Here is a 26,459-nt window from a genome sequence, read left to right on the forward strand (position 1 = left end):
TCCCCATACTGCCTGGGCAGGAGCAGATGCCTGAGGGCAACCTACACACAGAGGCAGGGCCAAAAACAAAGCTGAACCCCAGGAGCTGTGAGAACAAAGAAGAGAAAGGGAAATTTCTCCGTGCAGCCTCAGGAGCAGTGGATTAAATCCCCACAATCAACTTGATGTACCCTGCATCTATGGAATACCTGAAAAGACAATGAAAGATTCCAATATTGAGGAGGTGGACTTTGGGAGGAGCTGTAGACTTGGGTTTGCTGACTGCAACTGATTTGTTTCTCCTTTTTATGTTTATCTTAGTTTAATGCTTGTTATCATTGCTTAATTTGTTTATCGGTTTGGTTGCTCTCTTCTTTTATTATTATTTTTAATAATTTTTAAAATGTATTAATTTTAAAACTTTCTTTTCTTTTTTTCTCCCTTTTCTTTTGAGCTGTGTGGCTCACAGGATCTTGGTGCCCCAACCTGGTATCAGGCCTGAGTGCAAGACATTGGTGCACCAGAGACCTCCCAAGCCCCACGTAATATCAATTGGTGAGAGCTCTCCAAGAGTTCTCTCTCTCAATGCTAAGACCGAGCTCCACACAACAGCCAGCAAGCTCCAGTGCTGGATGCCCCATGCCAAACAACTAGCAAGACAGGAGCACAACCCCACCCATTAACAAAGAGGCTGCCCCAAATCATACTAAGTTCACAGACATCCCAGAACACAGCACTGGATGCGGCCCTGCCTACCAGAAAGAGAAGATCCAGCCCCACGAACCTGAACACAGGCACCAGTACCATCCACCAGGAAGCCTACTGAACAAGCCACTGAACCAACCTCACCCACTGGGGGCAGAACCAAAAACAATGTGAACTATGAACCTGCAGCCTGCAAAAAGGAGACCCCAAACACAGTAAGTTAAACAAAATGAGAAGACAGAGAAACACACAGCAGATGAAGGAGCAAGGCAAAAATCCACCAGACCAAACAAATGAAGAGGAAATAGGCAGTCTACCTGAAAAAGAGTTCAGAGTAATGATAATCAAGATGATCCAAAATCTTGGAAATAGAATGGAGAAAATACAAGAAACCATTTAAAATGACCTAGAGAACTAAGGAGCAAACAAACAATGATGAACAACACATTAAATGAAATTTAAAATTCTCTAGAAGGAATCAATAGCAAAATAACTGAGGCAGAAGAACGGATAAATGACCTGGAAGATAAAATAGGGGAAATAACTACTGCAGAGCAGAATGCAAAAAAAAAGAATGAAAAGAATTGAGGATAGTCTAAGAGACTTCTGGGACAACATTAAATGCACCAACATTCGAATTACAGGCATCTCAGAAGAGGAAGAGAAAAAGAAAGGGTCTGAGAAAATATTTGAAGAAATTATAGTTGAAAACTTCCCTAACATGGGAAAGGAAATACTCAATCAAGTCCAAGAAGGGCAGAGAGTCCCATACAGGATAAATCCAAGGAGAAACATGACAAGACACATATTAAACTACCAAAAATTAAATCCAAAGAAAAATATTAAAAGCAGCAAGGGAAAAACAACAAATAACATATGAGGGAATCCTCATAAGGTTAACAGCTGATCTTTCAGCAGAAACTGCAAGCCAGAAGGGAGTGGCAGGACATATTTAAAGTGATGAAAAGGAAAAACCTACAACCAAGATTACTTTACCAACAAGGATACCATTCAGATTCAATGGAGAAATTAAAACCTTTACAGACAAGCAAAAGTTAAGAGAATTCAGCACCAACAAACCAGCTTTACAACAAATGCTAAAGGAACTTCTCTAGGCAAGAAACACAAGAGAAGGAAAAGACCTACAAAAACAAACCCAAAACAATTAAGAAAATGGTAATAGGAACATACATATCAATAATCCCCTTAAATGTAAATGGATTAAACGCTCCAACCAAAAGACACAGACTAGCTGAATGGATACAAAACAAGACCCATATATCTTCTATCTGCAAGAGATCCACTTCAGACCTAGGGACACTTACAGACTGAAAGTGAGGGGATCGAAAAAGATATTCCATGCAAATGGAAATCAAAAGAAAGCTGGAGTAGCCATTCTCATATAAGACAAAATAGACTTTAAAATAAAGACTATTACAAGAGACAAAGAAGGACACTACATAGTGATCAAGGGATCAATCCAAGAAGAACATAGAACAATTGTAAATATTTATGCACCCAACATAGGAGCACCTCAATACATAAGGCAAATGCTAACAGCCATAAAAGGGGAAATCAACAGTAACACAATCATAGTAGGGGATTTTAACACCCCACGTTCACCAATGGACAGATCATCCAAAATGAAAATAAATAAGGAAACACAAGCTTTAAATGATACATTAAACAAGATGGACTTAATTGATATTTATAGGACATTCCATCCAAAAACAAGAGAAGACACTTTCTTCTCAAGTGCTCATGGAACATTCTCCAGGATAGACCATATCTTGGGTCACAATCAAGCCTTGGTAACATTAAGAAAATTGAAATCGTATCAAGTATCTTTTCCAACCACAATGCTATGAAACTAGGTATCAATTAAAGGAAAAAAGCTGTAAAAAATACAAACACATGGAGGCTAAACAATACACTACTAAATAACCAAGAGATCACTGAAGAAATCAAAGAGGAAAGCAAAATATACCTAGAAAAAATGACAAGGAAAAAATGATGACCCAAAACCTATGGGATACAGCAAAAGCAGTTCTAAGACGGAAGATTATAGCAATACAATCCTACCTCAAGAAACAAGAAACATCTCAAATAAACAACCTACCCTTATAGTTAAAGCAATTAGAGAAAGAAGAACAAAAAAACCCCAAGGTTAGCAGAAGGAAAGAAATCATAAACATCAGTTCAAAAATACATGAAAAAGAAATGGAGGAAACAATTGCAAAGATCAATGAAACTAAAAGTTGGTTCTTTGAGAAGATAAACAAAATTGATAGACCATTAGCCAGACTCATCAAGAAAAAAAGGGAGAAGACTCAAATCAACAGAATCAGAAATGGAAAAGGAGAAGTAACAACTGACACTGTAGAAATAAAAAGGATCATGAGAGATTACTGCAAGCAACTCTAGGCCAATAAAATGGACAACCTGGAAGAAATGGACAAATTCTTAGAAATGCACAACCTTCCGAGATTGAACCAGGAAGAAATAGAAAAATACAAACAGACCACTCACAAGCACTGACATTGAAACTGTGATTTTAAATCTCCCAACAGGGCTTCCCTGGTGGTGTAGTGGTTAAGAATCCACCTGCCAATGCAGGGGACACGGGTTCAAGCCCTGGTCTGAGAAGATCCCACATGACACGGAGCAACTAATTCCGTGCACCACAACTACTGAGCCTACGCTCTAGAGCCTGTGAGCCACGACTACTGAGCCTGAGTGCCACAACTACTGAAGCCTGCGTGCCCAGAGCCTTTGCTCCACAACAAGAGAAGCCACCACAATGAGAAGTCCGCACACCCCAACAAAGAGTAGCCCCAGCTCACTGTAACTAGAGAAAGCCTGCGTGCAGCAACAAAGACCCAATGCAGCCAAAAATAAATAAATAAATTTTAAAAAGTAATAATAATACTGTAAAAAACAAATAAATAAAATAAAATCTCCCAACAAACAAAAGCCCAGGACTAGGTGGCTTCACAGGCAAATTCTATCAAACATTTAGAGAAGAGCTAACATCTGTCCTTCTCAAACTCTTCCAAAATACCACAGAGGGAGGAACAGTCCCAAACTCATTCTATGAGGCCACCATCACCCTGATACCAAAACCAGACAAAGATGTCACAAGGAAAGAAAACTACAGGCCAATATCACTGATGAACATAGATGCAAAAATCCTCAACAAAATACTAGCAAACAGGAACCAGCATCACTTTAAAAGGATCATACACCATGATCAAGTGGGGTTTATCCCAGGAATGCAAGGATTCTTCAATATATGCAAATCAATCAATGTGATACACCATATTAACAAACTTAACAATAAAAACCATATGATCATCTCAGTAGATGCAGAAAAAGCTTCTGACAAAATTCAACACATGTTTATGATAAAAACTCTCCAGAAAGTAGTCATAGAGGGAACCTACTTCAACATAATAAAGGCCATATATGACAAACCCAGAGCCAACATCATTCTCAATGCTGAAAAACTGAAACCATTTCCTTTAAGATCAGGAACAAGTCAAGGTTGCCCACTCTTACCACTATTATTCAACACAGTTTTGGAAGTTTTAGCCACAGAAATCAGAAAAGAAAAAGAAATAAAAGAATCCAAATCGGAAAAGAAGAAGTAAAGCTGTCACTGTTTGCAGGTGACATGATACTACTCAGAATACTAAAGATGCTACCAGAAAACTACTAGAGCTAATCAATGAATCTGGTAAAGTAGCAGTATACAAAATTAATGCACAGAAATCTCTTGCATTCCTATAGACTAATGATGAAAAATCTGAAAGAGAAATTGAGGAAACACTCCCATTTACCATTTGAACCAAAAGAATAAAATACCTAGAAATAAACCTACCTAAGGAGAGAACAAACCTGTATGCAGAAAACTATAAAACACTGATGAAAGAAATTAAAGATGATACAAACAGCTGGAGAGATATACCATGTTCTTGGATTGGAAGAATGAACATTGCAAAAATGACTATACTACCCAAAGCAATCCATAGACTCAATGCAATCCCTATCAAACTACCAATGGCATTTTTCACAGAACTAGAACAAACAATTTCACAATTTGTATAGAAACACAAAAGATTCAGAAAAGCCAAAGCAATCTTGAGAAAGAAAAACGGAGCTGGAGGAATCAGGCTCCCTGACTTCAGACTGTACTACAAACCTACAGAAATCAAGACAGTATGGTACTGGCACCAAAATAGAAATATAGATCAATGTAACAGGATAGAAAGCCCAGAGATAAACCCAAGCACATATGGTCACCTTATCTTTGATAAAGGAGGCACAAATATACAATGGAGAAAGGTCAGCCTCTTCAGTAAGTGGTGCTGGATAAACTGGATAGCTACATGTAAAAGAATGAAATTAGAACACTCCCTTACACTGTACACAAAAATAAACTCAAAATGGATAGACGATATAAATATAATACCAGACACTGTAAAATTCTTAGAGGAAAACATAGGCAGAACACTCTATGACATAAATCACAGCAAGGTCCTTTTTGACCCATCTCCTAGAAAAATAGAAATAAAAACAAAAATAAACAAATGGGACCTAATGAAACTTAAAAGCTTTTGTACAGCAAGGGAAACCATAAACAAGATGAAAAGACAACCCTCAGAATGGGAGAAAATACTTGCAAAGGAATCAACGGACAAAGGATTAATCTCCAAAATATATAAACAGCTCATGCAGCTCAATATTAAAGAAACAAACAACTCAATCCAAAACTGGGCAGAAGACCTAAATAAACATTTCTCCAAAGAAGATATACAGATTGCCAACAAACACATGAAAGGATGCTCAACATCACTAATCATTAGAGAAATGCAAATCAAAACTACAATGAGGTATCACCTCACACCAGTCAGAATGGCCATCATCCAAAAATCTACAAACAATAAATGCTAGAGAGGGTGTGGAGAAAAGGGAACCCTCTTGCACTGTTGGTGGGAATGTAAATTGATACAGCCACTATGGAGAACAGTATGGAAGTTCCTTAAAAAACTAAAAATAGAACTACCATACGACCCAGCAATCCCACTACTGGGCATATACCCTGAGAAAACCATAATTCAAAAAGAGTTATGTACCACAATGTTCATTGCAGCTCTATTTACAATAGCCAGGACATGGAAGCAACCTACGTGTCCATCGACAGATGAATGGATAAAGAAGATGTGGCACATATATGCAATGGAATATTACTCAGCCATAAAAGGAAATGAAACTGAGTTATTTGTAGTGAGGTGGATGGACCTAGAGTCTGTCATACAGAGTGAAGTAAGTCAGAAAGAGAAAAACAAATACCGTATGTTAACACATATATATGAAATCTTAAAAAAAAAAAAAAAAAGAGAAAGGTTCTGAAGAACCTAGGGGCAGGACAGGAATAAAGGTTCAGTTGTAGAGAATGGACCTGAGGATACGGGAAGGGGGAAGGGAAAGCTTGCACGAAGTGAGAGTTGCATTGACATATATACACTACCAAGTGTAAAATAGCTAGCTAGTGGGAAGCAGCTGCATCGCACAGGGAGATCAGCTTGGTGCTTTGTGACCACATAGAGGGGTAGGATAGGGAGGGTGGGAGGGAGACGCAAGTGGGAGGGGATATGGGGATACATGTATAGGTATAGCTGATTCACTTTTTTATACAGCAGAAACTAACACAACATTGTAAAGCAATTATACTCCAATAAAGGTGTTAAAAAAAAAGAATTTCCATAAAAGAAGGTTGCAGGAGCAGCAATCCAGCTGGAAGAAGGACCAGGGGCAGGGTGTTTGTAGTTAAAATTGCATATAAAGAACATGGTTAGATGATTCTCTGGATAGTTCAGGGAGAGAACTGAAGGAGGTGATGAGAGTTGAGTAGGAAAGACTAGACGTGAGTGGGAGGAAAACTACTTAATCTTCTGACCATTAATTTTGTGGAGCTACTGCATAGTGATCAGACATCTAGCGAGACTGAAACAGTTTTGATAAATGAGGATGGTGACCTGGCAAAAGTTCTAGTAAGACCCTTTCTGAGGCTTAGGGAAGTCTATGGGGTGGGGCCAGGGCAGGGGGAGGGTGTTTCCACTTGCAATAATGGCTCACTATGTAACTGGACCAACCTCCCTCTACTCAAGACAACAATAAATACTGACAAAATATGAAAACATCTTCTTTAAAGCATCAAAGACAAAGAATTACCAAGCCAAGACTCAAGGGAGAACGGAAATCCAAAAGGTATATAAGGATGCTTTTTTACACCCAGAGTGTATGCAGGTTTGGAAAAAGAAACCGAGGAGCTGAGCTAAGATTTTGATAGCCTCACAGAACCAAGGGAGACAAAATCTGAGTCCAAGACCTGCTGAGCATAAAGAGAAAGAGAAAAGCAGTCCCTGATATCTGGGAGATGAACTGGCAGTCACAGCAGCCTTGGTGTTCTCTTGTCAAACATAAACAATTTCATGGAACATTACCATCAGCCAAGACCATTCTTGAGACTATGATGGATGAAGACAAAAATAAGCTGATTCCACAATCATGTTTGAACACAGGCAAAACATAAACATTGTCATAGCCACAAAAATGACAAAACACCTTCATATCCTGATTGATATGAGTGACAGCTGTTTCTTTAACAGTTACAGCCTTAGGCTTGGTCTGCTCTTCTCTCCTTATTAAGATGCTTAATCATAGAATTACCCCCTTCCTGAGAACATCTAAGCCAAAACAAAGCCCTGCTTCGACAGCCCTCCCACATCCCGTAAACACCTTCTGAGGGGCCCCATGGTTCCCCACCATGTACATTATCCTTTGCTGCAATGAGTAAAAAAAAAAAAAAAAAAAAAAAAACCAACTTATTAAAAAAACACTAATCATTTTTTTACATAGTTGGGCAGGGGATTTTTCTTTTTATTACTCTAATATTCTTGAGCTTTGTGCTGGGACACAGTTACCTGGAAACAATTTGATCCTTTCGGATCTTGCCTTAAGATTTGTTCAATGGGACTGAAGCAGTACTTTATCTAGGGCTAATTGCTCTCCACTACTGAGGCAAGATACCTCTGGGTACTCAACCTGTGGGCATCTTGAGGTTCTCCAAGCTGACCGGCGGACGCAGGTTCTTCTACTTCCACGAGCTCTGTGTGCGTGCTCGTCGCCAAGACCTCTAATCTTTTCCAGTGGTTCAGTCTCTGGCTCTGGTATTTTCTGCACATGCATGTGCTGCTCAGTGATCAGCTGAATACTCAAAGGAAGCCCTCAGCAGAGCTCCAAAGTGTCCTTTCTCTCTCTCTCCCCACTTTCTCTCTCTTCTCTCCGCCCACCCCTTCTTGTTCTCTTCTCTCTTCTCTCTCTCTGCCTCTCTCTCTCCCTTCCTCTACCTTCTCGCTCTCTCTCTCTCTCTCTCTCTCCCGCTCTCGCGCTCGCTCGCGCTCGCTCTCGCGCTCGCTCGCGCTCTTGTGCTCTCTCTCTGCAGGTCTGTCCTCTCTGGTATTCGTCTTGTGAACGCTACTTTCTTGCCTGCCCAGACTCAACTGCGCCTACGTCAACTCAAAAGGTCCAATAGGCTCAGCCTCGGGTCTCCCGCTGCGCAGCTGCGAGGAATCTCTCTCAAGGCACTCAGCTGGGCCAGTCGCAGCCCTAACCTCTTTTGTTTCCATCTCTTCCGGGATCACTACTTTCAGTTGCCCGATAGTCTTCGTCTTGCAAACTGTCTTTTTGTACATTTTGGGGGTGAGGGGGCATTGTTTCAAGTGACAGGATAAATTCCAGTCCCTATTCTATCTTGGCCAGAGTGGAAATTCTTATATACCTTTAAGTCTTTAAATTGTAGGAAGCCAAGAAATACTGATTTACTTATCAGTTGGTTTTAGCAGTTGGAAGCATAAATTTTTCCTTTCAAAATAAAGTATTTAACAAGCTCAGAATCACTCTTGTTTATTTTGCAACCATGTTGTTTGACAATGTCATCAGTTATTTTGGTGGAAAATGACAGAAGCACCAGAAATTTTCATTTGGCTATTAAATAAAAATTTTAAATGTGGGTACTCTTATCCCTCAGCATGCCTGGGGCATTAGTTTCAGGAGCCCCCCAAACACCAAAATCCTCAGGTGCTCAAGTCCCTTCTATGAAATGGCATCGTACGATGACCACAGTCGGCCCTCAGTACCCGCAGGCTTTGCATCCGCACGTTCACCCACCTGCAGATCATCTGTTATCCAAAGTCAGGTTTGCTTAATTTGTGTTCTACTTCAACAATGTAAGATTTTTTTTTACTGTTGCAGTCTTCTGTTTTTATTTTTAGTAAATATCGTGGAAGGCTTACTAAAGCTCTCAATTTTTGAAAGATCATGTTTCTGTCAGTTCTTGACTTAAAATTCTGACACTATGCTCTTTTAATTTTCTGCTGAAACTGAATGATTTTTTTTTTTCTTGAGGTTCACGGGCCTCTCACTGTTGTGGCCTCTCCCATTGCGGAGCACAGGCTCCAGACGCGCAGGCTCAGCGGCCATGGCTCACGGGCCTAGCCGCTCCGCGTTATGTGGGATCTTCCGGGACCGGGGCATGAACCCATGTTCCCTGCATCGGCAGGCGGGCTCTCAACCACTGCACCACCAGGGAGGCCCCTGAATGAATTTTTAAAAAGCTATAGAATGCATTCACCAGGTGAATTCCAGCCCCCAGCCCCCTCATATTTTGCGTAGATCCTGAGTCTTTGTACTATCAGAAAACTTTCTTTTAATTAAAAAATTTTAAACCCTATTATTGATTTTGCTTCCATTTTATTTGAAATTGTACAGAGACATAGCAATAATTCTGTGAAGTACTTTCAATAGAGTTTTAGAGATCCTTTTGAAAAGAAGTGAGAGGAAGTGGTTTTTAAGACTGTAAGTTGGCTGGTGTTCAGAGTGATAGCTTCGAGCCGGGACAAAGGCCAAGCTGTGCCTGTGTTCAGGACAGGAAATTCAACTGCAGAAAGAGAGGAGGAGGTTCGGGAACATTTCATTTGTAAGGAGGCCATTTATCATTTCATTTATCCTGAACTCTCCCCACCTGCAGCACAGGCAGCAGCACTAGGAAATAATTTTTGAGGCACCTGAGTGCCTGAGATGTGTCCAACTAGCTTCGTTTGCTAATTTTTCAGCTTGCAGTGCTTTAGAAGCCAGAGTCTAGAAACAGGTCTAGGGTGGAAGCTGAGGATGGCTAAAGGTAACAACAAAAATAAATAAAAATTTGAGGATAATGGAGGAACTAGAATAAACTTTGCATAGTACCCATAAGAATTCAAGAAGATATAGCAACATGGGGGTATTTACTAGATTTCATTCCCCTCAAGGGCAGCACTTTATTACAACCCAGCATAGTCACTGATTATTGTTATTAAGGTAACTGTTGCATGTTGAAAATTTTAAAGTTTATTTTATAAAACATTTATAAACTGTTTTCACATGTTATCTCAAATTGATACTGAGATAGACAATAATCCTATGTAATAATTAGGAAAGTGTTACTGTCTCTAATTAGGAAATGAAGTGACTTATTTTCAGAAGATGGCTTTGAGTCCAATTCTCTTGATTCTAGGTCCAGTTTGTAATTAAAAACTTGGGTCACTACAATTTAAATCTGTTGAGTGCACCCTAACGGGATGGAAATAGTTGTAATATACATAAGAAAGATTTCCATTAAAATTAGTAAAAAAAAATCTTTGAACATTCTGAAAATTAAGTGTTTCAGATCTTTGGAAAATTCACTCTCATTCATTCTTATCTATTTGTTGAGGGCCTATGAGGTGTGCAATGCTGTGAGAGGTGCTGGAGAGAGGTCCAGGCATAGTATGTGGTCCCTAGCCTTTGGGTGTCGATAATTTAAGGAAGGATGTGAAGAACAAGTATGTTAGTGTAAGGTAAGGGCCAGTTGAACTGACTAAACAAGTGTCTGCAGTTAGGACTGGAAAGGAAGCATGTGTCACTTCCAAGGGGGCTTCCTAGTGGAGGCATTTGCCTTGCAATAAGAAGTTTACACAGGGGACACTGAGAGAGATATATGGAACACAGAGTGGCAGCCTCAGTGAAGGTAAGGGAACCCTGGGCTCATCCAGAAATGGAAAGTTCCCTGCTTTGCCTGAAGCTTGGAGCAAGTGAAGGGCATTCTGAAAATTAAAAAAAAAAAAAAAAAAAAAAAAAAAAGAAAGAAAGAAAAAACAACAAATATTGAAAATGCATTCACTTGTTCAGCAGATATTTATTGAAGGTCTCATATACCAGCCTCTGCTCTAGGCTCTGGTTAGGAGGCAAGCAAAGCAGGCTTCCCTGGTGGCGCAGTGGCTGAGAATCTGCCTGTCAATGGACGGGACAAGGGTTCAAGCCCTGGTCCGGGAAGATCCCACATACCTCAGAGCAACGAAGCCGGTGCGCCACAGCTACCGAGCCGAAGCCGGTGCGCCACAGCTACCGAGCCTGTACTCTGGAGCCCATGAGCTACAACTACTGAGCCCATGTGCCACAACTACTGCAGCCTGTGTGCCTAGAGCCTGTGCTCTGCAACAAGAGAAGCCACCGCAACGAGAAATTCGTACACCGCAATGAAGAGTAGCCCCCACTCGCTGCAAGTAGAGAAAGCCCCCGTGCAGCAACAGACCCAATGCAGCCAAAAATAAATAAATTAATTAAATAAATTTATAAAAAAAGAAAAAAAGAGGCAAGCAAAGCAGACAAACTCCTGCAAACTGCCTGCAAGGAACTTATGTTCTAATGGGGAGACATAAAACAAACAAATAAATCAATACATAGTTTACTCTCAGGAATTGATAAAAGCTAAGAAAAAAAAAGCAGGCTAAGGGGATAGACACTGGGTGGCGGCAGGGGTGGGTTGAGGGGGGAGTGCTACTCCTTTTAGATAGAGTCAATAAGGAGAGTCTCTGAGCAAGAGACAGATCAGAAGACCAGGTGAAGTGACATCTGAATTCCCTAAGCAACAAGCTTCCCAAAGCTTATTCTCTTAACAGGAAATAAAAAGGTTAGAAACCCCTTTTGGTGAGAGATAGCTTTAAACAATAAACTATGAAGTCACCTAAACCCTACTCAGCTTCCTCTTCTGGGACTAAGTAGCTCAGTCTGATGGCCCTCTTTCTTCATTCTCTGTCATCACTTCTGTTCTCATGGGTGGGGGAGAGTTCTGAGCACACACAGACACACACAACTGGGCTGGGGCTTGTGACAATGTCATAGAACTACCCCCAGCTTCCTATACCTCCTTCACCCCTCCCCGCCTCCGCTGCAGAATTCGATTTCCAAGAATTGGCCCATGGTGCTTCCTCTTTTTTGTTCCCTTTTCCCCAGTCACCTGTTTCCATCCATCCCACCCACTGTACCCCTTTAACTATAGAAAATGCTGCTCCGAGGGACTCTATACAGGTCTGTGCCTCTGGCCCTAGGTATAGGCTACCTCCTTGGTTCTGCTCCTTCTACTTTATTAAGTTTTTCATCCAGATTGAAATGATAAAATATAACAAGGGAAAATAAATTGAAGATCAGGAGCTAACTAGGATCTAATCACGGCAGCAATTGAATGTTGAACCAAACACAGGTTGCAAACAGAGATGCACAGCAGGACAAGGCACGAAAACCAGTGTGTGAAGGAGGCCTAAAGACAATAGGAACCAAGCTCATTATACGTCACTCGAGAACAACACTTGTCTGCCAGCGTGGCCCTTTAATGCACTAGAATCTAAACAAAACATCAGACAGGCCTTGAAAGAGGTCATGTGGACTTTAGGCTGTCAGTGGGCCTCGCACGGTCTCCGCATGGGAACTGCCTCTCTGTCTAAATAGGGAAACCATGGAAAGGTATGGAGCAGGGGGTGGCATGATCAAGCAGTGGCTGAAATAATCTGCTGGAGGGCATCGTACAAGAGGACTGCAAGGACACACCTTGAGAAGCAGCAAAACTTGTTTGAAGGCTGATGTGAGGAGTGATGAGGACCTGGACTGTTTTAATGACTGTGGGAAAAAAATTTTTTAAGCTGGATAAAAAGAGATTAAAAAGGACGAATCAAGAGAACTTGGTAACAAACTGGAGTGAAGCAGAATCAAAATAGCAATATGGTCGAATCATAGACAATGGAGGAAGGCTCAAAGCAGATGAAGTTAAAGCAAAAGGCTCTGATCTGGGGATGAAGACATTGCTTGAGTTGTTAGCAGAACATCCACATGAAGACAGTCCATCAGCCTGTTGGAACTGCAGCAGCAGAAACCTGGAAGGAGAGATCAGGAGAGGGAAATGTGGGATGGGTGAGGGAAAGTAAGAAATCTCTGCACTTGAACATATTCTCCAAGGGAACAAGTAAAGTGGGAAAAGAGCAGAGAACAGAGGTTTTATCTTTGTGGAAGGCCCATATCCAGGATGGTGAGGAAAAGGAGGCCCAAGAAAGATGGAGAGACATAAAGGTGGGAGATAGCTCCTTTATGTCCAGGAGGCAGGAGGTTATAGACATAGGAAACGGGTATATATCATCTCTGTTAAAGGCCATAGAAGTTGGCTGGGAGTTACCTTTACCAGGTGGAGGGACAGAGGTCATATTTCACGGTAATATGGACACAGCACAGTGAGGAATTCAAGATCGTGTCTTAAAATAACTCAGCATTAAAAAACAAAACAAAACAAAACACAACTCACCTGGGGACATGGGGGTGGGGAAGATAAAACAACAGCAGCAGCAGTCTCTGGGATTGCTGGAGTCCTACCTGGCGTTGCCATGGTGTGACTTTTACGCTGAAGCTGCTTGTTAATTTCAGTTATGCAAAGTTCTGTATCTTACCCTAATAGAAAGTGAAAGCAAAAAGAAATTCCCCTCCATTCAAATCTGCAACAGCATGGATTAAGGTAACAGATCAACATTTCTCTTGACGTTGTCTTAAAATCATTACTTTTTCAGTGAGAATAATGACCTGAACTGAAGGTATAAAATTTCTGTCTTGAGGAGCTCTTGCAGCCTAAGGTGGGGATCTGGGGAAGGTGGGTGAATCTGGCACTACTGTATTGGAAAGTTCGTGCAGTGCAGTTAAGGATAGGATTTTATTTAAGAATCTGTTTAACTGACTCACTCTCTTTTGGAGATTCTCTTAGCTTTTCCCAAATGTTTGTTGCAGTTTTTGTATCTTCCATCTCTGGATATTTTGTTCAAAACACTAAAGCACAGTATAATGGAAAACTCATTAGACAATGGGTCAAAGAACTGTATTTTAGTCCCGATTCTTCTTCAAACTTCCTATGTGCTTTTGGGAGAGTCACCTTCGGTTTCTTTATCTGGACACTAAGGACTTGTACTATCTGGCCTTTAAAGTTCTTATCAGTTCTAAAGTTAAAGACTACATGAAAATATCAAGGCCTTTTTCTCCTCTCTTACCAAAAAAATATAATTTCCTTTGGGTATGTCTGCTACATGTGGGGGCAAAGCACCGTAACTTAGGCCAGAGAATGTGAGTTATAGTAACCACAATAAAAATTTAATGTTTAACATTCATTACATGCTTCCTACATGCTAGTTGTGGTGCTGTGCCATATTCTTCACATGAATTATTACACTTAATCCTCTCAATGTTAGTGTCAACCATTACCCTATCTTATAGGTGCAGAAACTGATGCTCAAAAAATCAGAAAATTTGCCCAAGATCATTCAGGTAAGTACAATGGAGCTAGAGTTGGGACACAGGCACTCTGATTCCCAAGCCCAGGACCTAACAAATAAGTAATTTCAGTTTTCAAACCATCAGAAATTCAAGCTAATAGACCAATTATGGTTTGATGTATCAGAGGCCCTTGGAACATTGGGATTTGATAGCAATAATTTAATGCTTGTCTAAAAAGAGGGGAGGAGTGTTGTTATTTAACCATTATTTTCTTCTTTTTCTTTGTTTCTTTAACAATATTCGTTGATCTGCATTAATATTGCAAATTGGAAAATTGAAGTAACTGTTTAGACAATTAATTCAAAACAATGTGTTAATGATAAAAAAAGAAAAGGAAAGGAAACCATTCATGGGTTTAAGTTGAAGCAGGGAGAAGGTAAATAGAGGCAGGTGACAGGGTGGGTGTCAAAACTGAATACCTAAATTAACCACATATATTGTTTGTCCTTATTTTATGTTTTGTAGTGTTACCCTTCTAATGAGAAGAGATTGTCTTAGTTTTATTTACAGAGGCAGTGAGTTCAGTTCGATTTGTGTTTTCAGAGGTAGCCTGAGATGAGGAAGACCAAAGCAACTTTTAAAAATACTCTGTTTGAATATTATAAATGAAATTGTATTTCCATGGCTTTTGATATATTGGAAATAAACTGAGAGTAAACACTTAGCTTGACCAGCATCCTTTATACCAGCAACCATAGAATTGGGCCATTCAGCTAATGTTATTTATTGAAAGAGGTGAAGTTCAAGGCCATTGATTATAGTAATATATGGTATCCAAAGAATATTGAGCATTCTTCATGACTTATTAAGACAAAATAGAGACACCTGTGCAGTTTACGTTCAGGTATCCAGACACACTCTTAAAATGATGTAACCAAATGTTAAAAATGCTCAACATACAGTGAATTTACACACCTACCTTCTGCCCATTGCACAGAATGCAGAGGGCATTCCATAGATGTGATTTTAAGGCAGAGTCCCTTCAATTGAGCTCTAAAAAAATTTTATTTATAATACCAAGTTGATAACAATTTCTACTTTATTTTGTGGATATTTGGTCCAATTCACATATGCCCATCTATTTTTCAAGTTATATTTATAAATTGAAATCTTTTTCTTCATGCTATAAATGTTTTTTTTTTTTTTCTTTCTAGGTTAAGTCCATTTATTGAAGCATATTGTTCAGAACCTGAGTGACATAACTGGAGCCAACACGGTGCTATGGAGAACTATGAGATTTAGCCTGGATATTAACTTGTCTTCTAGAGAATAGATTTAGTATTCCATTCTGCTGTAATGGCTAATTCATGCAGAAAACTAATATTTAATATTTACATAGGATTTTACTGCTCAGCAGTCATCCAAATATGTATTTGTTCTCAGTTCACAAGTTCATCTATTGATCAGTTCAATAAGGACCGTGGGGCTTTCCCAGTAGCCACCAATGGGGAAATATTTCCTTGGCATGAGCTAAGGCTCCCCACCATGGTCATTCCCCTCCACTATGACCTTTTTGTCCACCCAAATCTCACCTCCCTGGACTTTGTTGCATCTGAGAAGATCGAAGTCTTGGTTCAAGATGCCACCCAATTCATCATCTTGCACAGCAAAGATCTTGAAATCATGAATGTTACTCTTCAGTCAGAGGAAGATTTGAGATACAAGAAACCAGGGAAAAAGCTAACTGTTTTGAGTTATCCTGCTCATGAACAAATTGCACTGCTGGTTCCAGAGAAACTTATGGCTGACCTGAGATATTCTGTGGCTATTGACTTCCAGGCCAAGCTAGCTGATGGTTTTGAAGGCTTTTATAAAAGCACATACAGAACTCTTGGTGGTGAAACAAGGTAAGATGTAGCTCCAGTTGTTTATAGTCTTTTGTGATACTTTCCTTATGGGTTATGTCTCTTTGCCAGGAGCATGCTTCAGTAGTCATTTATAAAAAGCCCGAAAAACTATGGGGAAGCTCAGAAGGAGAAGCTCTGCCATTCCTAAAGGAAAGCACAATAAAGATGGGAACACATGATGCAGAGGCATAAGTGGCTAGAGAGAGAATAACCAGGAGGAAAGGCCAATATATGACTATGACAAGACTGACATGTTTATCTCCTAGTGGGAAGGATGGTCAGTGCAGAGAGAGCTGAAATATGGAAGGCTTCTCAAAGGAGGCTAGACTTGATCTGCAACCGAAAGGAAATGTACATAAGATTTGGGTTGGGAGAGAGGAAGTGAGAGCATGTACATTGCCCAGGAAACAGCATGACTCAAATCCGGAAGACAGAAACAAGTCAGTTTGGAGAACTGAGAAATATGGTCTATTTGATCAGCTCATGTTTATTGAGCCCATGCTATGTGCCAGGCACCGTTCTAGGCACTGAATGTATAGTAGTGAGATATAGACTAGGGATTGGCAATAATTTAGCTGAGTGATCAGGGAAGTTCTTGGTGAGGAGGAAGTGCACTTAAACTGAGATCTGAACTTTCATGAGGACATCTAACGGCACAGTGTTCCCAGCAAAGGCATCAGCAAGTGCAAAGTCTATAAGGTGGGAGTGATTGAGAGACAAAGGACAATGAGAGAGAGAGAGAAGTAGAGTAGAGAGGGATCAGATCATGTAGAGAGAGACTTAGAGCCTCTTGTTTTAGGCTTTTACTCAGGGGCCATGGGAAGTCATTGGAAAGTTCTGATGTGATGTACGCTTTATAAAGATCAAGTATATGTTGATGGTACATTATAGAGAGGAAAAAGTAGAAGCAGATTAGTCTTTTAGGAGGTCATTGCAATTGTTCAGGCCGGAAAGGATGTTGGCTTGGGCCAGGCCAGTGGTGCTGCTTATGGAGTGAAGTGATTGAACTTGGCATTTGTTTTCAAGTGTGAAACAGACAGAATTTGCTGACATTGACTATGTAAGGCAAGAGAAAGAGAGGAACCAAGGATGCTTCATAGAGGGGATGATTTGGCTGTCCAGGGCCAGGGTCCATCTCAGAGGGGAGGGGAGTCTGGTTTCAGTGCTCTCCTACATTGTATCAGTTGCATTCAATTGCCAGTTTGAGAAACCCCCAATACAGTGGCTTTGCCACACACTTGTTTTTCTCATGCAGCAAGAAATCCAGAAGTAGGGCATCCCAGGTTTGCTACAGTGTTTACCAATATTATCCAAGACCCAGGCTCCTCATGTCTTTCTGCTCAGCCATCCTTGGCATATGACTTTCATCCTAATACAAAATGATTTCTACACTTCTAGGCATCAAGTCCATATTCCAGGCAGGAAAAGGGGGAAATGAGCGAGAGAAAAATGCAAAAAGAAACATTCCAGCTGAGTCTGACTCCTTTTACCAAGCTTTCTCACCCAATGACTTCAACTAGGCCAGAACGAGTCATGTGCCCACCAAGTTGCAAGAGAATCTAGAGAAATGATTTTTTCATCAGACACATTGCCTTCCTGAACAAAATCAGGATTCTACTGGAACTGAAGAAGGAGAGTGGATATTGGTAGGCGACTTTAGCCCCGCAGTGTCTGCTGCCTACCTCCCCTCCCCCACTTCAGGTGCTCACTGCCCTCTGCAGCTCACATGCCCACCCCACAGCCCCCAGCAGTCCACTGAGGACAGCCCTTTCCCAGGCCCACCTCCCCTTCCCTTGGGGACGCGTCCCCTCGTTGCAGCCTCAATTCTCAGAGGCCTATTCTCAGGTCCAGCACAATATTGGATAGGACACATCAACTTCTCACTGAGGTACCATGTGACCAGTGATGGTTTATTTCATTTTTTTCAAGTGACAAAACCTCCACCTAGAAGAAATACATCTTAAGGATATAATTTGGGGAGATGAGGGAGACCAGAGGGGACATTTTTTTAGAGTAGAAGCTTGGAAAGTAACATGCCTCCCATAATTAACTGCAGGCTATTTCTGACTCTTCTTATGATTAATTAGTCAGCTCTCTTCATACTCAGTCACCTAGTAGGTCTTAGCATGTAAGATGATTTGCAGGACAGTGTCAACAGCATTTTATTACCTCTCTCTCTCTTTTTCATACACACACACACACACAATACACACCCACATGCATACACATACAACTTAACTTAAAATACAAAAATAATTCAGTCAACAATAATTCTTTGAGAAGCAGGAAGTTGCTACTTTGCATGCAGCACTAAAATTGTGTAAATAGCAAAAAAGATCTTAAAGTTTTGGCTTTTTCATTGTAAGACTTACTATAATAAAAATTTCACATTAGTAAAAATTATTCCAGGTACTTAGGATTCCTTTACTTTTGTAGAACCTGTTACTGAATCCAAGTAATACCGAGGCCCCAAACAAATCATTTAGCTCCCAGTCTCATTTTTCCAGTCTGTATTATAGAAATACAGTAGACTGAGGCAAAATTATCGTGACAGGCCCTCTTTTTCCTCCTCCTGGCCCTTCTCACCCTTTATCTGTCCCTTGAGCTTTTCTAGTCTGCTCTCCTTTTTCAATCAAAATATGCTCTCCAGAGTTGCTGCTTAATTAAAGCTTTAAAGCCCAAAGAATAAATCTGTAATTATATCATTTCAAGCATTATCAAGGTGATGGGGTATAGAGATTTGTCAGAGTATCTATCTACCTGTTATAGTCTGAAGGCTGGACCTGCTTTGCCGGCAAGCAGAGAGAGATAGACGTGTCTGGAGGGAAGCTTGGGTCCCCCAGGAAGACCCTTAGCCAATGACGATACAGAATATGAAAGCCCAGCTCCTTGCCTCCAGTAGGGGAAACCTTGAAGGTATAGTTTCCACTCCAGAGCTCCCCAGGGATGAAGCTGAAGCTGGCACCTGGCCTGACTTCTTCCTCTTCCCTGTCCTGCTTCCCTCCCTCCTTTACCTGTTTCTCTTGGCAGCACGTTCTTATAGATCAGGATCTGCTTCCTGGGAACACAACCTAAGGCATCACTCATCTCACAGGTATTCAAATGTCTGATTGAGGCCCACTCAGGTTTAGTGATGACACTAAACTACTAATTTCCTAGTCAATTTTGAAGTCAAATTGGGCATGACTATCTCAGCAAATTTACTAGCTAAGGGTCCTGGTAAGGTCACTCAAATTCTCTGAGCCTCAGTATCCTTCTCTGCTATTAGTATGAAGGTGATCATGTAAATAGAGTGCCCAGCACCATGCATTATTCATGATTGGCAGCTACTAAACAAAATTTTACCCTCATTTTCTTCAAAACTAGATTCTGGATTCTCTAAGGTTATACTTTGAGAAATCAAACGTATCACTTCCAGGTTTGATAAGCTGTGTTCTGAAGGTACAAATTAATTTCTTTTTTTTTTTTTAACTTCACTTGTGTATTCTTTCTGGAATGTACTTCTTTTCACAGAACAATTGCAGTAACAGATTTTGAGCCAACCCAGGCACGAATGGCTTTCCCTTGCTTTGATGAACCACTGTTCAAGGCCAACTTTTCAATCAAGATAAGAAGAGAGAGAAGACACATTGCCCTATCCAACATGCCAAAGGTATTTGCCAATTTTAGAAACTTTGGGGAATTGTTCTTAAAATGAACTTTGGTCTTTGTTTTGTTGTGTTTTAATATTGTTTTTTTGTTTTCAGGACTTAAGCCATTAATTTGTTTTTGATCCTTCTACATATTACATTACCCCAATCCATCTAGATTTTAACATCATTCTGTTTGGGCATTGTTTCACAGGCAGCTTTATTATTTAAATAAAGTGATTTATATTTTACTTGTGTTTATATGGAAGCAGAGTTCTTTTAAATCAGTGTTACTTGGCTAGCGATGAAATTCAGAATCACCCAGAACAGCACTTCTCAAACTTTAATTTTCAGATGAGTTGTTTGAGGACCTTGTTAAAATTCAGATTCTGATTCAGTCGTTTTTGAGGTAAAGCTCAAAATTCTGACTTTCTAACAAGCTCCCAGGTGATACCACTGTTGCTGGTCCAGAGACCACATTTGGAGTGGTAAGGATCTAGAGAAGCTTGCCTGGGCCCCATCCTGGAAATTCTGATCTAGTAGTCTGTGATATAACATAGAATTTTTTTTTTTAAGTTCCACGAGTAGTGCTTAAAATTATTTATGAAAATTATATATCATATTTATAAACTTTTTTAATTGAGAGAAACCTCTGAACATTTTTATTTGAGTCATATTTATATTCAAAATACAGAGACTCTGAATGACACAGTAGATACTGAGCCTCATTCGATATTTCCTCACTAATGATATGCTTGCCTTTTGAGCTGTTGAACGAAATGTAAAATATTTCCCCATTGCTACTTAGAAAGTAGGATAAAAATAGAGGCTCTCCTGACAGTGCTTCAGCAGGATGAGCTCAGAAAGCAGCCAGGTCATCATGACCCAGCCAGTGACTCCACCCTATTTTCCTCTCTGCCCTCCACAGTGACTGTCCTCTGTGGATGAAGGGGGGAAATGAGTCCATAAGCTAGAAGCTGAATTTCCCTCAGATTTCTGTTTAATGCTAGAAAAATGTTTGCTTTGAAATACTTGCAGAGCAGATCAAGGGCAAAAATGACACACTCCACATGGCATATATCCCACAGTTTTTCCATGATCATACAGACAGCAATTTAATTTGCCTACTCATTTTCAGGTAAAAAGGATTTGCTACTTAGTTCCAAGTCTTCTATGAACCGAATGTTCATTTAAGTGTAGTTCAGTCTCTTTCCTGGCAGCTTTTTGTTAACAGAATTTTTCACATGAATAATCATGGAGGATAAAGTAAATATACAGTTAGTAATGCCTTTTAATGAAAATGTGATGCAAACAAATTGTCAGTTCGTTATATTAGAATCTCAGTTTTCTATCTTTAGAAACCTTCAGTAACTTCTCATATTTAGGAAAAATAAGTGAAAACTTTGAAAATATTTCATATAATCCTTGAACTTTGCATTGCCTCAGTTGACTGGGCCAGTTCTCTGGATCATGCCTTTTTCAGCAAATATTGGCTTAAGTTTCTGCTTCTCATTGGCATGCCCAACCCAGGCTTTCATGGTGATCCAAAGAAAGGAGAATGGAAATAATGCTACAATCATACTCTTTGGATAATAGCTGCAGCACTTAAGATGGGTTATGGACTGGTGAGAAAAAGCAACACATACTAAGTTCTCAATTTGTTTAGTTAAGAATGTAGGAATACAAGTTAAGAACACTAGGAAGTGAGGTGGTCATCCAAGAGCTAGTAGAGGCAGCATATATTCTGGGCATGTCTTTGTCCTCTTCATTCCTTAAGGGAACACATACCTGCTGGTGACACTTGCTATACAAGTAGAATCCTGCCAAAATTGAGAAGACAGCTAAATCCTTCTCTAGCAACAAGTGTTTTATACTTAGAGCTTACATCACCATCCTGGAAGGACTTACACTAACAGCCCAAATACTTCCATTTAAGGCAATGTTGATCAACATGGGTCACTCCAGGTTCCTGAACAAGACTCACCCTCCGTGGACTACGTCTTCATCTGGGGAGGAGGGGAGAAATCAGAGGGAATGCCCACCTGTCTCCTGTCTCTGCCACCAGCTGTCCAGTGTCACAGACTCGTTTCCCCACAGTCCCACAACCTTTCCCCTTCCTCCCCTCACCCATCTACACACTTGACTAAAGGGTCTTGCTGCTGAGTTTGGTCAGAGGACCACCCTCATAACGTCCCCTCCCCAGCTCCTACCATAACCCTCTCATCTGCTAGGAGTATGTACTCATAGAACTCTGGTTGAATCAGACCCCTAAAAAAGATTATTGTTGGACAAAATTAACTTGCTGGACAGAGGTAAAACTTACAGCCCTATGCATGCTGCCACCTTTCCTAGAGTATTTGGTCAGTGTTTCCTGCTTTATTGAAACTTAGGAATTGAGTTTTTGATAGAATTCTGTAGAATTTAATAGCACACACATTTGTCATTGACGTAGGCAAGGCAGTTTATGATAATACTTCAAGCTATTTTTTCTCACCAAAGCAAACTGCAATCTTATACAAACACATAAAATATGCTCAATAGTCCGTGGTTAGCACTGCCACAAACCAGATGACTTAAAAGGAGGTTGGAGAGGGTGAGGGACAAGCTAGTCTAAGAATTGTTTTCAATTTGAAGAAAATGGTATTTTCACATGATTGGATCTGTGTCCATTCAGAATTTAGGGGCATCATACCATGGTGAAGACCATCTCTGGTACAAGCTATCCAGGGCAAATAAAGATAGAATTCAGTAATTACTCAGTGAATTTGATAGATGCGGCTGACCAGTCTATAGGCTTAAAGCTCTTTACTTCCTCAGTAGATAGGCAGAAGCTCAAATCACTAATGATCTCCTTGGCCTGACTGCTTTCATTGCTGAATCAATGAAGCAAAGATAAAATAAGACTATGACTCAAGCTGTCACCCAGCGAGTGAAAGAATGAGCAATGGCTTTAGAGTCACACGGTCATATCCACATCTTGGTCCTGCCGTGGAACTAGCCGTGTGATCTTGGGCATTTCAGTTAACATTTCTGAGACGGTTTCCTCACCTGTGAAATAACACACCTACCTCACACACAAATAATAAGAGAATTAAAAGATAATGCAAAACATCTAGCACAGTTTTGCTTCCCATTTCCTTCTGCAACAGAGATTTATTTATTATATAACAAAGGGAAAAGGACTCTTCTCTGACATTTTTGCTTAGAAGTACAAATCTTGAATTGATGCCAGTGTTGGAGATTATTGCATCTCAAGGAAGCAGAAGCATCTAAGATATTTTTATGCTTTCAAGCAAAAATAGATATCATTTTGAGATCCCAAAAGTAGTACATTGTGTCTTCGAGGAAGTCTAGAGATAAAAGAAATAGAGGGAGATGAAGCCACAGAATGTTGTGAAGGGTCCACTGATCTCCTATAAGGGGATCACATGTCCTTCGGAATATCAAGCTTTCCTCTAACTTACATAGCCTATATCATAGGCATTCTTGTAAAATACTCCAGTTTTCAAATACTGATTCTTTCCCTTCCTGTAGGTTAAGACAATTGAACTTGAAGGAGGCCTCTTGGAAGATCATTTTGAAACTACTGTAAAAATGAGTACATACCTTGTAGCCTACGTAGTTTGTGATTTCAACTCTGTGAGTGGCACAGCCTCGTCAGGGGTCAAGGTGAGTTTGGGTTCTCATTTCATACACAGTGCAGAATAGTATCCTGAAGGCAATGAGCTTTTCTTTATTTTAAGGTTATTTTCCTTATTATCAAAGTATCATGCTTATTTACAAAAATAGAGATAGATAAAAAATAAGTTACCCACAATCACATCACCAAGATATAATTACTGGTAATATTTGTGTCAGCCTTCTAAGTATTTTCTGTAAGTCTGTCAGTATATGAGTGTATATAGTAACAGTATATACTGTATATAACTATATATACTTAAAAATATATATATGATTGTTTTAGCTCACCATAATATGCCATAAAAATTAAATGCCATTAAATATTTCTATAATATTAATAATTAATAACATCGTACTCTACTACATAGAGGTACCATAAGGATTTTTAAATCAGCATCTTATTCTAGGACACTTATATTGTTTCTAATTGTTTTCTATAACTTTATTTCCTCAGTGAAAGGAGATCTTCATAATTTTTAGGACATTCATTGTTTACAAAAATTTACAGTACCCAATAATTATAAAGTTTCGCTTCTATTAGTGAAGACATGAAAAATAAAAAAGAACTCCTTACCCTGAGGAACCAATTTATAGACATAAAAACATATTCAAAGAACCATAAAATAATGCTTATGAAAAATAGCAATAAAATGGCTATTACAATTTCCATACATATTAAACCTTTGGATATGTAGATACATATTATCAGCAATGTGTCTACATACATCTCTGCACATATATATACGTGCAGAGATATAGATGTGTGAGAGGTCAGATGGCACTTTACTTCAGAGGACAGGGTCCTGTCAGCTTCCTTGGATTCACATCCCAGCTCTACAGTTTTTTACACAGGGGGCTTGAAGTAAGTTACTTAATCTCGATGTATTTCCATTGTTTCATCTGTAAAATGAAGACAATAGCACCTACTTCATGAGGTGATTGAGAGGATTAAATTAGATTTTACATGTGTGCATTTAGTACAGTTCCTGGCACACCACTGTGGTCACTAATATATCCTTCTTATAAAATTTCTGAGGAACTTCAGTTAACTCAGAGCATGAAAGCAGATTATGAAATGAGAGCAACACTGTACTTGAAACCCAAGAAGATTGGAATCTAACTTTGTTTCTTCCACTTAATAGCTAATAGTTTGCAGGGAGTCAATGAACATATTTGGGCATTTTTGAGTTTAAAGAAAACACGACATGGTGGGATGAATTGGGAGATTGGGATTGACATATATACATTTATATGCATAAAATAGATAACGAATAAGAACCTGCTGTATAAAAATAAATTAATTTAATTTAATTTTTTAAAAAACCAATAATAAAAAAAGAAAACATGACAGAGGGTGGTTCCAATAAGTTCATGAAGGCTTTCCACCTCATAGAATTATGTTTTATTTGAATTGTGTTGGTGGTCATAATTTTGGAAGGTTTATTCTCAAGTGCTAGAGTACATGATAGTGATGAACTGAAGTGGGCTCTCATGAGGTGATGGGTTTATATAGCTTAAAACATACAGATTAGCACCTAGGGAATGTACTGTAACAGAAAATACAGGGTTGTTTATAATTTTCAAGAGTGATTCTTGCTTTAATACTTTACAGAACATCTTATCCCCTGTTGACAACATGTTTAACGGTATCTCAATAATTTCTTGAAAAATGCAGTCTGCCTTTCTTTGGGTTAGGGCTGTTAGGAATGGAGTTGTGCAAAGGATCTGTCCTTCAAAGACCACTTCTTCCTACCAACATTTCCCAGGTTTCGATCCATGCAGCCCCAGACAAATGGAGTCAAACACATTATGCTTTGGAAGCATCATTGAAGCTGCTGGACTTTTACGAAAATTACTTTGATATCCACTATCCACTCGCAAAACTGGGTAGGTTCAAATTCCACATCATCGTCTTTATTTTTAGAACATACTTTGATTTCGTCCCTCTTAGTATGTGATTTAAATGAGCACTTTATTTCCTCAGTGAAAGGAGGTCTTCAACTGAAGACGTTCAGTTAGCCCAGAAAGCAATAATTTGTACCTCAGAGATGATCCTAGAGTGTAGAAAATAAAGTATTATGAGAAGCCCAAGTACTGTGGTTCATTTCTCTATTCTTTTATAAGGTTTAATATTAAAATATCTGCATTTTATATTAGATTTAAATGGATGAATTTTCTGGAGCATATATTTTCTTCTATACCATATCTGTACAAGACTAGCAATCTTTTATAAAAGCTGCCGAAGGTTTATGTAAATAGCTGAAAATTGTCCCTCCATCTATTATCTACCGTGTTTCTGAGGCTGGAAGATAAGACCGTGGCACAGACTCAAAAAAAAAAAAAAGATTTGAAGGAAATAGATAATTTGAATGTAGTAGTCATAGATCTTTATATGAGAAAATACACACAGTCTATCTTGGTTTGTTTTAATTTTCTACCTTAAAAAATAAAAATTGTGATTTTTATGTTGCAGAATATATAAAAACCATGACTTAAATTTTATAACTTATATAGATTAATTTTTAGAGTTTCTGACAATGACAAAACATTGTTTTACTTTGGGACTTTAGAACACACACCTTATCATGTCCTTCCTCCCCTTTCCTGCCCAACCTCCATACAGTTTTAGAGAGTTAAAAGGGACCATCAGGGCTTCCCTGGTGGCGCAGTGGTTGAGAGTCCGCCTGCCAATGCAGGGGACACGGTTTCGTGCCCTGGTCTGGGAAGATCCCACATGGCGCGGAGTGGCTGGGCCCGTGAGCCATGGCCGCTGGGCCTGCGCTTCCGGAGCCTATGCTCCGCAACGGGAGAGGCCACAACAGTGAGAGGCCCGCGTACAGCAAAAAAGAAAAAAAAAAAAAAAAAAGGGGACCATCAGAAGACATCTCCAGGGGGTTGT

General features: G+C 39.7%; 1 protein-coding gene across 2 annotated transcripts in view; it reads left to right on the forward strand.

Moving 5' to 3' along the window:
* The first annotated feature begins 13,538 nt into the window (after positions 1-13,538).
* The window catches only part of ERAP2 (endoplasmic reticulum aminopeptidase 2), a 39,302-nt gene continuing 26,381 nt past the window's right edge, over positions 13,539-26,459 (forward strand). Inside the window, exons 1-6 of one of the 2 annotated variants that reach the window (XM_067033357.1) lie at positions 13,570-13,597; positions 14,344-14,394; positions 15,558-16,250; positions 19,764-19,902; positions 23,414-23,548; positions 25,327-25,447. In XM_067033357.1, coding sequence (XP_066889458.1) covers positions 15,700-16,250; positions 19,764-19,902; positions 23,414-23,548; positions 25,327-25,447 — 946 coding nt within the window. In that variant the 5' untranslated portion in view covers positions 13,570-13,597; positions 14,344-14,394; positions 15,558-15,699. Of the gene's footprint in view, positions 13,598-14,343; positions 14,395-15,557; positions 16,251-19,763; positions 19,903-23,413; positions 23,549-25,326; positions 25,448-26,459 lie in introns of both variants that reach the window. The other variant, XM_059062895.2, reaches the window with a different exon arrangement.

Source organism: Kogia breviceps, chromosome 4, assembly GCF_026419965.1.
Source record: "Kogia breviceps isolate mKogBre1 chromosome 4, mKogBre1 haplotype 1, whole genome shotgun sequence".
In the NCBI taxonomy this organism is placed as follows: domain Eukaryota; kingdom Metazoa; phylum Chordata; class Mammalia; order Artiodactyla; family Physeteridae; genus Kogia; species Kogia breviceps.